The sequence below is a fragment of the Aulonocara sp. 'chitande type north' Nkhata Bay genome, linkage group LG19 (genome assembly GCF_057382095.1).
Source record: "Aulonocara sp. 'chitande type north' Nkhata Bay isolate Kocher_YH1m ecotype deep benthic linkage group LG19, A_spYH_male_GT1.1, whole genome shotgun sequence".
NCBI lineage: Eukaryota > Metazoa > Chordata > Actinopteri > Cichliformes > Cichlidae > Aulonocara > Aulonocara sp. 'chitande type north' Nkhata Bay.
Window position 1 is genome coordinate 11,232,703 of NC_141362.1, and position 13,188 is coordinate 11,245,890.

At 42.7% G+C, this 13,188-nt stretch overlaps 2 protein-coding genes across 2 annotated transcripts in view; both read right to left on the reverse strand.

Moving 5' to 3' along the window:
• Positions 1-13,188, reverse strand: part of rtn4ip1 (reticulon 4 interacting protein 1) — a 222,570-nt gene that overhangs the window by 18,488 nt on the left and 190,894 nt on the right. The gene's annotated exons all lie outside the window — the stretch shown is intronic.
• On the reverse strand, positions 10,332-11,995 carry LOC147306584 (interferon-gamma-inducible GTPase 10-like). Its single transcript, XM_086275741.1, has 2 exons — positions 11,435-11,995; positions 10,332-10,983 (listed from the first exon to the last, which is right to left on the reverse strand). Exons 1-2 carry the CDS (start codon positions 11,967-11,969, stop codon positions 10,916-10,918), a joined length of 603 nt encoding a protein of 200 aa, XP_086131867.1. The 5' UTR covers positions 11,970-11,995; the 3' UTR covers positions 10,332-10,915.

Consider the following 13,188-nt stretch of genomic DNA (forward strand, 5'->3'; position numbering starts at 1 on the left):
CGAAAAAAACCCCTAAACTTCCAAGCAAGCTCCGAGTAGCTACGACGTAATGGGAAACTCACAGAGAAACTGCCGTATCCTTCCACTGACTGCTGTGGCACACCTGCACCAGGGTAAACCTCCGCCTACCCAACTCCTGCTTTACAGGTGAAAATAGAGCAACAGGACCGCTGAGTCTTTGACTTTATTTATTTTCTGCTGTGTTTTACTTGCATCTATTTGAAAGACTGAGTGTAAACACAAAAAAAATATATTTTATGTGCTGGAATGTGCAGAAAATAGGTTTAAATATTAAACAAATTTCTTCCAGTCAGAGAATGTTGCATATAATAAAATTTTTGCTTGATGCATAAAGTTAAAAGATTAAAACTAATAAAACAAGTTAAAAAGAGACTTTTCCATTTGATTACATTTTGTATGATGGATTATGCAGAAAAAGTAGAATTGGGCTGAAAGATCTATCGCTTTATCACCTATTCAGGTTGTAAATCGTGTTTTTAAAAAGTAACTAAGTAATTAATTACTTTTGAAAATAAGTAATCAGTAAAGTAACGGGATTACTTTTGGGGGGGGGGGGTAATCAGTAATTAGTTACTGATTACTCTTTTCAAGTAACTTGACCAACACTGTTCGTGGATGAGGTTTTATCATATATGCCAAAAATGCAGAGCTTATTTTAACAGCCCTCACCCGTGCATCGGGTGTTTCGTGAAATAATGGGGCGAGATTATTATTGACAAACAAGTAATCAGAGGTTCTCTTTCATAGCATTCGTTCCGTGTCTCACTATGGGAACGCCTCCTGTGTGACCTCATCAGAAGCTCAAATACCATTACGCCAGCCCTTAGAGGCTGACTAAGTGATCCCCATGTCAGGAGGGCTAGTGCTTCCCTATATAATAGGCTGACATAGCATCAGATGTCATTGAAAAACCTCTTCTCGCTTCTCACAGACGCCTGTAGACAACTGTGCTATTGGGTGCTAAAGCTAAACTGTCCACAGATTTGAGTGAACAACTCGGTCACCGGGCGTTTTGTTCCCAGCTTTTCAGTTGTCCACTAGCATACAAGCAGTAGCAATACTGTTCAGTAGCTAGTGCTGGTGTTAAGTAGCAATACTTTCCTAAAGCGAAGTAGCAACACTAATAAAGGTACCACTAGCTTCACCATCAGGTAGCAATACCCTTTGGCGCTAGCAGTTTCAGCTGTTAGGTAGCAATACCTGTAGAAAAGTAGCACTACTTTTCACCCCACACTAGCTGAGGAATAGCAATATTCTCCACACTCAGTGTCGGTCTCGCTAACGTGCGCAACCCTCTAGCTAGCCATGGCTATGACTGACAACGAAGTTGTAAAACATTGTCCTTGCGGCAAGAAGATTTCTGCCTGGGATACACACCCTGTGTGTGTGGCATGGCTAGGCTTATCACACGCTCAGGCTGCCTTGACACCCACACACTGCGCGGCTTTCCCATGCAAACTACTCCACCGCAGGCTAGCTCGCCAGGCTAACCTGTTGGGTGGTGACCCTTTGCTGTGTGAGGCTGCTTCAGCGCAAGGAGAAATTGAGATGCCCAATGATTTGGCCACAACACCAGGGCCGAGCTGGGCAGAGGAAGACCCTCAGCCCATTGCGACTGCTTTCCCGTCGCTGGAGGCACACGGAGAATGGGAGTTTTTTTTCCCCCCATGCTGGAGTCACCCGGGGAGGAGATGCTAACAAGGATGGAGATGAGTCGGCTGACTCGGAACTCCTGCTGTCTGACGACGACGAGGAAGATTCCACCTCCTTGGCTAGCATGAGCTGGGCTACAAAGCCCTCGGCTACCGGCGAGGTTGAAAAACCGACACCGCCGTCTCCCCTGGATCTCGACATGCAGGACATGTGCAAACGCGCAGCTGCTAGGCTCAACATCCCGTGGCCCGACATACAAATCGAGGTTGTAAAAGCTCGTTTTGACGGTAAGAAATTGCAGAAGGCGACAAAGACAGGGAAGCATGTGTTGCCTGTTTTCCCAGAACTACTCGATGACATAGCGGTGACGTGGCCGCTATCTCACAGCAAGAAACACCCCATCACAGGGAGCTCTCTGCTGGATTGTGAGGGGATGGAGTCTATCGGCCTCCACCAGATGCCACAAGTGGAGCCGTTGGTAGTGAGCCATCTTCACCCGAAGACGTCTCTGTCCTCATCGGCTCCATCCCTCCGCCCCAAAACAGACTGCTTCCAGTCTAGCCTCACAGATAAGTGCTACAAGGCAGCGGCTCTGTCAGTAAAAAAGTCCTGACACGTGCATCCAGGCAGTTTGCCGAGGGCGCTGTCGAGTGTTGTAAAACACATGAAAAAAATCAAACATGGTGAAAAACAGAGCAATGTCTGCCATAACGCAGCCCATGGAGACTCGAATTTCCACGGCTGTGATAATGTAGATGAGCCCGTCACCTCAGCCAGGAAGGTGGTCTCAGATGCCTATCTTTCGGGCTGGGGGGGCACCCACGAAGGCAGAACAGTGAATGGGGAATGGGGCCCTCACATGCACTCCACCCACGTAAACTGTCTGGAACTGCTGGCAACACTTTCTCCCTTGGCTGAGAGGTCATCATGTTTTAGTGAGGTTGGACAATTCCACTGTTGTGGCCTACATCAACAGACAAGGGGGTCTGGGGTCCCCCAAGTTACACACACTGGCACACAGGCTGATTGTCTGGAAGCAGTGTTCACCTGCTGTCACTGAGAGCAGCTCATGTGCTGGGAATCTTGAACTTTGGAGCAGATCTTCTCTCCAGGGGCAACCCACTGTACGGAGACTGGAAGCTTCACCCAGAGGTGGTGAAGCAGATCTGGCTGCGATTCGGTCAGGCGACCGTGGACATGTATGCATCCAGGGAGAATGCTCAGTGTCCCCTGTTTTACTCACTGCGCGATCAGAACGCTCCACTCGGGTTGGATGCTCTAACTCACGAGCAGTGTTGGGAAGGTTACTTTTAAAATGTATTCCAATACAGAATACATGCCCCAAAATGTATTCTGTAACGTATTCCGTTACGTTACTCAATGACAGTAACGTATTCTGAATACTTTGGATTACTTAATATATTATCATGCTTTTTACAACAACGTGAATGTACTATTGCTGTGTGATTTATTACTATTACTGAAGGTCCGCGACTTCGAACTGTAGTAAAGGGACCTCTGACTAATGCGGCGGGGTCCCTGTCGGCTTGTAGCCAAAAAATAGCTTTACTTTGTTGTGTGGGTCAACTTTTCTTGCGAGAGACAGAGAGAGGCGTTGAAAGACTGCTCCAATGGAACTTATTGTTTTCGGAGAAAAACACGAACACGGTGTACAGTCGAGTCTTAATAGCTTACTTACAACTGGGCTCGTCAGGCACTCTTCTTGGCTGAAGTGGTTATTATTATATTTACATGCTTCCAGCTCCCGTTTTTCCTCGATGACAACTCGTACCTTTCCACTCCCCTTTTTCTCCCTCCTCGCGCTCACAGACCCATAACGTGTATGGCAGTCCTTTCTCCCAGCAACACGGACTACACTCCCTATGATGCTACATTCTTTAGAGCTATGCTTGTAGCATTCTGCCTGTTAGCTTAGCACAACAACAAGGACAACAACAACGAAAAGGCGCTCTCTCACCCAGGAAACACACAGTCGCAGAGAGAGAGAGAGAGAGCGTCGCCCTGTAACCATGGCAACCGTAACGCTGCCGCCTGGAACAACAGAACGTAGCTGTCAAACAAAACCCAAACAGTCCTGACCCGCGACAAAATGAAACAGGAAAGTACCGCAGTGTAATCCATTTATTTCAACAAAGTAACTGTATTCTGAATACCACCTTTTTAAACGGTAACTGTAACGGAATACAGTTACTCATATTTTGTATTTTAAATACGTAACGGCGGTACATGTATTCCGTTACTCCCCAACACTGCTCACGAGTGGCCAAGAACCCTTCTCTATGCTTTTCCCCCAGTGGCCCTCATTTCTCCAACTCTGGCAAGAGTGAGAGAGAGAGAGTAAGTAAGTAAAATTTATTTATATAGCACATTTCACAGATAAAAATAACAAAGTGCTTCACAATAAGATCAGACATACAAGTTAAAATTAATTAAACGCCCGTTTGTATAAAAATGTCTTCAGCTGCTTTTTAAAGGAGTCAATGGAGTCAAGACAGCGTAAAGACAACGGCAGGGAGTCCCACAGCCTCGGTGCCTGAAAAGCTCGATCCCCACGTGTTTTAAACCCAGTATGTGGGACCACCAGTAACCTTTGACCTGACGACCTGAGTGCTCGAGATGAAGCATGAGGTTTCAACAGGTCAGAGATGTACTGGGGAGCTTCATCGTGCAGAACTCTAAAAGTTACAACTAAAATTTTAAAATGAACCCTAAAATTTACCCAATGTGAAGAGAAGCCAAAACTGAAGTAATGTGTGACCTCTTGTTTGTACCAGTTAAAAGTCTTGCCGCAGCATTCTGTACAGACTGAAGGCGATCCAGAGCTGAGACATTGAACGGTCAAATATAACACCTAAGTTTCTGAGACGCGACTGAAATGAAGGGTCTAAAAAACTGATATGCTGCCTAATTTCTGAGAGCATGTGATCAGGTGCAATAATCAAGGTTTCTGTTTTATCTGCATTTAACTGGAGGAAACTGTAATTTAACCATTGTTTGATCTCAGACAGACAATTATTTAAACACGACAATTTATAAAACTCAGAAGCTTTGAAAGAACAGTATAACTGAATGTCATCAGCATAGAGATGATAAGAAATATTATTGTAACGTCTGATAATTTGGCCTAGAGGGAGGATATACATCAAAAAGAGAATCAGACCTAAAACAGATCCTTGAGGTGCCCCAGAAGGCAGAACTGATGTTTCAGACAACACATGATTCATACAGACAGTAAAGGATCTCTGAGATAGATGCGACATAAACCATTTAAAACAACACCAGTAATCCCAAACAAGTCCTTCAGCCTATTTATCAGGATGCTGTGATCAACAGTATCAAAAGCAGAGCTGAGATCCAGCAGAACCAGAACAGAACAGAAAAGCGGTTTCAGTGGAGTGTAATGTGCAGAAACCAGACTGGAAAATGTCCAGAACATTGTTCTTCTCCAAAACGTTGTTAAGCTGTTCTGCAACTGTTTTTTCCAAGATCTTTGACACCAATGGTCATTTTGATATTGGCCTGTAACTGCTTGGAAGAGATGGGTCCAAATTTGGTTTCTTTAGCCCTTCAAGACCTACCATAGAACCAAGGCCGCCAGAGCTTACTTTATATTTTTACATGCTGTAGTGCCATTTTAGGGAGCATTTCAAGTTGATATACATCAATACAACTGTTATAGCCCACATTTTAATAATATATATGCATTAAGTCCATAGTAATGACATAAATTGCAAAAAAGTGCAATAAACTACAAAAAAATTGAAAATTGTTTTTGTTTTGTTTTTTACATATATTTCTACTTGGAGAAATTTAAGAGGCTTATCCCTCAAAACTTTAAATACAAAAAAGTTGCAAAAAATAGTCTACAACAACAGGAAATTTATTTTGAGTGTCTTCATAGTTTTATTTTTGAGATACACCAATTTTTATATACTGCAGAAAAAATGAAAACAATCTTATGATGCAAATTTGAAAAGAAAACAGCATGTGCATCAAAATAAATTATTTTAAGCAGTGCAATTTGAGTTCTAAGCATCACAGAAACTATTCAGAAAAGCATAAAGTCAAACATGACTTATAAAAACACCTGCCATATTGGTTTTGAGGGGAAGACTGTTGGCCAGCATCCCTTAATATTCCGTTTCATGGCGTAAATTGCCCACATCTAGGCCACTGGCTCCATCGTGGGACCTTCCCACAGTATTAGCTGCGCTCTCCTGTTGCCCGTTTGAACCCCTGGAACAGGTTGAGTTAAAATTTCTGTCCTTGAAGACGGCTCTATTAATTGCTTTAGCTTCGGCTAAGCGTGTAGGAGAGATCCACGCTCTCTCAGTGAATCAGTCATGCATTCAGTTCTCCTCGGATAATGCGAGGGTCAGTATGCAACTCAACCCCGACTTCATCCCAAAGGTTGTCTGCACATGTTCCCCTATAGAACTGCCGGCCTTTTGCCCACCGCCTTTCTCCTCAGAGGAGCAAAAGCAGCTGCATACCTTGTGTCCCGTCCGTGCTCCACGCATTTATATGGACAGAACCCAGAGTGTCAGGAAAAGTGACCAGCTGTTTGTGTCCTGGGCTAAACCAGATATGGGAAAGCCTGTGTCTAAACAGCGCTTCTCCCATTGGGATAGTAGGAGCAATTGCCCTGGCCTATACTAGCAGGGGCCTTCAGCCTCCTGCTGGCTTGCGTGCGCATTCCACTAGAGGTCTGGCAACCTCATGGGCTCTCTTTAGGGGAGTTTCTATCCAGGTGTCTGCAGCTGCATGCTCTGCCTTTTTTGAGCTTCTGATGAGGTCACGCGGGAGGCGTTCCCCATAGTGAGACACTCATTCATGCTACTCAGAGAACCATGGTTATACTGTAGCTCAGGTGGCAGAGCAGGTCAGCCCCTAATCAGAAGGTCGGTGGTTCGATCCCAGGCTTCCTCCTGGCTGCATGCCAAATATCCTTGGGCAGGATAAAGTAGTCTTTTGCCTACTGGTGGTGGTCAGAAGGCCCGGTGGCGCCAGTGTCCGACAGCCTCGCCTCTGTCAGTGCACCCCAGGGCAGCTGTGGTTACAACGTAGCTTGCCATTGCCAGTGTGTGAATGGGTGGATGAGTGAATGTAGTGTAAAGCGCTATACAAATGCAGGCCATTTACCATTTACCATTCATTACTTACTACTTGAACTGCTGTGCATATTGTTTTTCCCTTTTATTTACTTCTCAATCATGATGATGTTTTTAAAGAAAAGTTTGTTACTGTGGATGTTTCTAAATAATGTTCTCTTTTGTCATCTTTTATTATCATTTGTTACATAAAATCAGTATCCACACAGCACAAGTTATTCCAAAACATACAGAAATGGGTCTTTTTTATTTTTTTAAACAAAATGACAAACCATTGCATCAGTACAGACAAGATCGTCGCCGTACATATTAATTAGTCTTGAATAAGAGATCCCTTTTTGTATATGATATTAAAAAAAAACACACAATGTTGTCCACAGGTTACTGACATTACCTGAATGACCTTCATCGGCTTCCAGGTTAAAGCAGAACAATGAGTGACCAACACCAAAATCCTCACGGGTTGTAGCCAGAGGTCTGTCCTTTAGGTGACGCCCCGTGCTGGTTATACTCTCTAACATATTGACGCCTATGAAAATGTTCCTGGAACAGTTTAGTGGGGTAAGAGTGGCCGTCGACATGCAGACACATGAACTCAATGCCGCAGTTTTCAAAATTAAAAGGTTCGCATGTATAGCTTGCTGTAAATCCCTCACTGACAAAACCAACTATGACAAACTTTGGTAGAGTTCCTGTAAATCCATGATCCTGTGAAGAAACGCGGGTCCTTCCGGGGATGGAGAATGTCTTTAACCCACACTGTCTATTGGGTATTTAGCATTAGCATGTTGTAGGGCTTTGCTGTGTGCCAACCTGACAGTTGGTGATACACTCACCAAGGACTCATGTGCTGACAACTTCTTACCGAATGTCTGGGTTCACGGTAATATAACCTGTCACTGTCAGTCTTGTCATGAATAGTATGGTCAAAAGCTCTTATAAATGGTATAAACATGTCATCTTTCTTAAGTCCAAAACACTCTTGTTGTCTTATTTTGTAAGAAGTTAAAAAATAATAAAATAAAACATGAAATAACTATAAATGGCACTTACATTCTCTAAATGATAGGATCGGACTGAATCATTTACAGCCTACAGACGAATATTTTTTCCATCCTCATGTCACAGAAAAAAAGTATGTGTGAAGAATAACATTTACCGACGTACTTTGGAGCGCTGATCAGTGCGGACTCTCTCTTCAGCGCTGTTTGGGTCACCAGGTAACCTCACATGTTCGTGTTTTTCTAAAACAAAGTAACAACAGTTGTGTTAAAAACAACAAGCACAGAAATGCATCTTTAAAGACCCAATAATGATTTTGTGGTTTGTCAGTAGCAGCGGCTGAAAAGTAAGTTCATGACTCATTTGAAACGCCAGATAATCTGAAACACCAAATAATCAGAAACACCAAATAATCAGAAACACCAGTGGTCAGAGTAAATAAGTTGAAGAAGCTCAGCTGCTGTGTTCTGAGTTACTGGGTGGAAGATGGAAACCAGTTGAATCCAGATGAGCAAGCTGCCAATTCTCATCACATAGACGCTTCCAGTTCAGGAAGGCAGAGCAACAGCAACAGAGAGAAGGCGGAAAAAAAAACACTCCGGTGGGCATCGATGGAGTGTAAGTATTTTCTTAAATTCTACTTCTTTGTTATTCTGTTTCTTTTCGGTCCGGGACCGTGTGTACGTAATTTCGTTCCACCACATATAAACATATGATGCGAATAACAATAAAGCTCCTTGAATCCTTTAATAAAACCACTGCTACGTAGACAAAGAGACGCTAAGCTGAGTAATAATTAATAAAAATAAGTCTGCGAAGAATTAAAATAATTACACCAAAACCAGTGGAGCCAGTGTCCACTGAGCCAGAAGATTTGTACACTACACAGTTTTTACACATATGATGATAGTCATATAATGATGTGTTAAAATCTGAGGAACCTGAATTCGCTGTCAAGTAAATTATTCCTTGTGCACCTGTGGTGCTCTGTGTATTCTGACCTTTGAACTACAGCAGCTCGTCTGTTGGATCAGACCACAGGACCAGCCTTTGCTCCCCATGTACATCAGTGGGCCCTGACTGCCCATCACCCTGTCACTGGTTCACCACTGTTCCTTCCCCGGACCACCTTTGAAAGATACTGACCACTGCAGACTGACAAAGCCCCACAGGTGCTGCACTTTTAAAGACGCTTTAACAAAAACACTGATGGCGAGGTGACTGGGTAAAACCCGCTCAAATCATCACACTCACCTATTTTTCCTGCGTAACTGAACTGTTCTATCTTCTTCAGGAGAGCCTTCCTCTGTACGTGGTTAGACTGAAACTTTTTTAACACTGTTCATAGGAGAGCATCTCTGGGATTTCAGCTGCTTTGTTAAAATCACAATAAGAATCATTTGTCCATAAATAACTTGTGTAGGCAGGATGCATTATATGCTCACTTTGAGGCTGGATGTTTTATTGACAGGATATAAAGAGCGTGCTCAGAGTCAGAGCTGTCATTTCAGACATACCCACACCTGCATCCTGCTCCATCATTCAAAGACACGAGGACACCTTCACCTCCTGCACGAGTTCTGTCAGATGCTTTTGATTCCCCACAGAGGACAATAATCCAAAGATGTTAGACTGATATAGAATTTTATTCTGCACATGCACGGATCAAATGAACATGTCACAGGGAGTAATTTGATATTTCCAACAAATGGAGACATTGTTGTGACGGCTTCTGTTACATTTTACCAACATTAGGTCAGAAAATCATCTTATTGTTATAAGTAACAATGCCAACATTTTTCATCAGTAATATTTTATCAATAACTGGAATGCTGAAAAACAATAATATAATGCACGCATAGACAAAAACAATATATTACAGTTCATGTTTGTATTGTGTTGTAGTTCCTCATTGCGACCACTAGAGGGCAGTGAACACTCATCACAGTCAACAGCACACAAGCACCAGGGAGCAAGGGTTTAAAACGTATTATTATGCTGAAAGATAAAATGTTCAACCTCTATTATAATAACTCTGCGTAACAATAATAATGGATTGGATTTATGTAGCGCTTTTCAAGGCACCCAAAGCGCTATACAATACCACTATTCATTCACTCTCACATTCACACAATAATATTAATGATTTCTTTTAATCAAATTTATATTTATTCATTAAAAGGTTTTGTATATTTATCGGAAATCTCATTTAAATATAAAACAAAACGACAAATGTAATCACAGTTTATTAAAACACTGAAAAGACAATATATGTTCAATAATAATAACTGCTGATGCTAATAACAATGCTATTAATAGCTGCCTTAAGATTACATATTAGTGTGTGATGCTGGGAGAAGTTACAATGCTGTTTCTGCTCTGATCAGAGGAGATGAGACCTGCTGAGGCCTCGGACACACTTATCAGCTGTGAGGATGCAGTGAGATTATGAATTTTATTATTTTGAAACAAACACTGTCTAATTAGAACAAGTTAAAAGCTTATTTGTAGATCTATGCTAGTTTCAAAAGTGTCACTACTTTACAAAATCGACATGTTCAAGCCAGAACTCTTTGAAAGACCCTCTGAGCATCATCAGCAAGTTCTCTGAGGATAATAGGCATAGCTTTCTCCATTACCCGATAACATCTTCCCCTTGGGATTGAGCCCACAACCGATTCAACGAAGTTTATCATGCTCAATGCAAAACGTAATTCAGATGTTACTCCAACCTGGTTCAACACCTTCAGCGGGAGCTTCTCAGTTATTTCAGCTGCAGCCAGGGGTGACTTGATAACGGCACACAAATCGCTGTATGACAGACCTGTGCTGGCAGCAAGTTTCCACAGAGATGGGATATCAAGACCAAACGCATCTACCACCATTGCAATAATAATGTGCAGCCAAGGTAGATTAACAGAAACAGTTAGCCCAGGAACAGAAACATTTGGTCTACCAAAGCAGGCCACATTAGGTAATCGTAGATCCATAGCTTGTTTCTTCTTCTTGATGATCTCCAGGCTGATGTTGGGCATGGCCAGCACAAAAGCATTCCTCTTGAGTTTAGGAAGTTGTCTCTCTAAGGTCTCATGTAGGAGAGAGAAATCCTACTTCCGAGGCTTAAAGCTGGACACCAGGAACACCTTTGAACACTTGATGCCATGTGCCTGAAGACCTGTAATACAGAAGGAATCCATGTGACAGATTATTAAGATGGAGTTTATTAATTTATTTTAAGAAAATGTTCTTGTGAGAGAGAGAGATGAGCTTGTAACATAGCAGAGGAAAAGAAACACCTTTATGTTGGTGGAGACCAAAAATGGTTTTTACTGGACAAACAAATGAATAAAACAAACATCAGCCTAAAGTATGATATCAAACTGACGGGGCACAGCCACCTTCTCTCCTTATTTGTTTATTATTTTCCAGTCTAACAGGCATTTTTCAGGACAAAGCTCAACAATGGTCTGACCTCTGCACTAAGTGCATGACTGTCATTAAGAACAGGACGATCAGTACAAGTGAAAAAGCAGCCAATGTCCAATGCAAACTTTGAAAGACCTCTAGAAGAGAAAACAGTGCAGTGAACATTTCTCTCTCTCTGGTATAAATAATCACACACTCACCTTGAGCACAGTCTTCCTTGATCTTTGTAAGAGTCCTCTCTTTGCTGAAGTTTCTCTTTCTTCTCTCGGCTCCTAAATCTTTGTCAATCTTTGAACGAACAAAGTAGAACTTTTTCCCCATCTCCTGAATCTTCAGAGCGAGTTTCACATCATTTTCTGTGATGTGAGTCTCTGAGACGATGATAAAGAAGTAAAACATCCTAAATTCAACACGCTTCAGGTACTTCTCAGCTGGAAACATTGGCGTTCCGATTCCAGGAAGATCCCATAAAGTGACATTGGGATAGTCTGGATGTTTGTAGGCTGCGACCTCTGAGGTGGAGTCTCCATATGCAGGTGCAGCTTCATCATCTTCATCTGTTAAACCTCTGAAGGCATTTACAAAGGTGGATTTACCAGCACCGCTTTCTCCTGTGACGGCGATATTTAGTGGAATATTTCTTGTCTTTTTTAGATATTTTTTCTTTATCTTTGCAGCCGCTGCAGCAGTGTCGTAGTTTTCTATAACCGATTTAACTCCAATTGGATCATTCATGCTCGCCTTTGATTAGAGACAGAAGGTGTTATGGTAACAGTTTCTGAAGATATAAATCTGAGCAGACAGCAGTGTGCAGTAATAGAAGACCGCCCTGAGCTAAAACAGGAAGCTTCTGTCTACGGTCTCGGGTGGGAGATAATTTTTACCATATAAAGTCACATTTTACAGATACCTGCACTCAGAGCAAGAAAGGAGGAGGCTTCAGTTGCATCATCCATGCTGTGCATGCTGAGTGCAGATTAACAGTGGCATTCATCAGAGTTTCTGCTGAAAGCCACAAATCAAACTGGCAGCATTTCAGAGCATTTGCATGTCGCCTGCACGTGGCCGACTTCCTGCCCTCCTCACCAACTCTGTGCTTCATGTGGCTTTCATAAAAAATAGATGCTGTGATGCAGATGATGTGATGCAGAGTGGAGCGCTGCGGCTGGGATGCTCAGAAATGCGCTATGGTGTAGGTGGTAGGATCTCGAACACCCACCAAACATGGCTACAGCCACGTGATCTCTCTGCTTGTACAACGCTCAGCACATCAGTCACAACTGCATCCTTATCTGTAGATGAGGACAGTCTGTTCCATCAAGCTCACACTTCTGCGCTCAGTGTCAACTCTGAGTTTGATGGACCAATTGGAGCAGCAGCTACAGCGGGAGCACAAAGTGCTGCAGATACAGAGGAGCAGAACTGTGAAGCCTCTTTCTTCACACTGCTGGACCTCCATCCATCTGCAGCTGTAGTCTAAAATCTAATCTGTTGCTTTTTGCTAGATTTGCAGGAAGAACAAGAAGAAATGCTTTTCATATTTAGGAAACTGTAACATGAGGATATTACTCTATTGTGTAGCAGAATAAGTCTTTGGTTTAATAAAGCATTGCTGATTACTAGTTGGTAGCCAGTTGCTTTATGTAGTCCTACTATAAATAAAAACTGCTATCTGTTGCCCAGGTATCTGGGTTTCTGGTCACCTGATTTCAGTAGATGTTAAAGGTTACATTTTTACCATAATAAGGTCACATTTTACAGATAATTGCACTGAGAGCAGAAAAGGTGGGGGCCTCATCCATGCTGAGCAAGCTTGAAACCTGGACCCCCCGTAGCCGGTTACCAAGATTACGTGAAGTACCCTCAGAAGGTCTGCTAGATGATGTTAATGCAGCACTACGGACTATACCTACAGCCACGATTACCGACACTAACAAGCTGATCTACAATACGG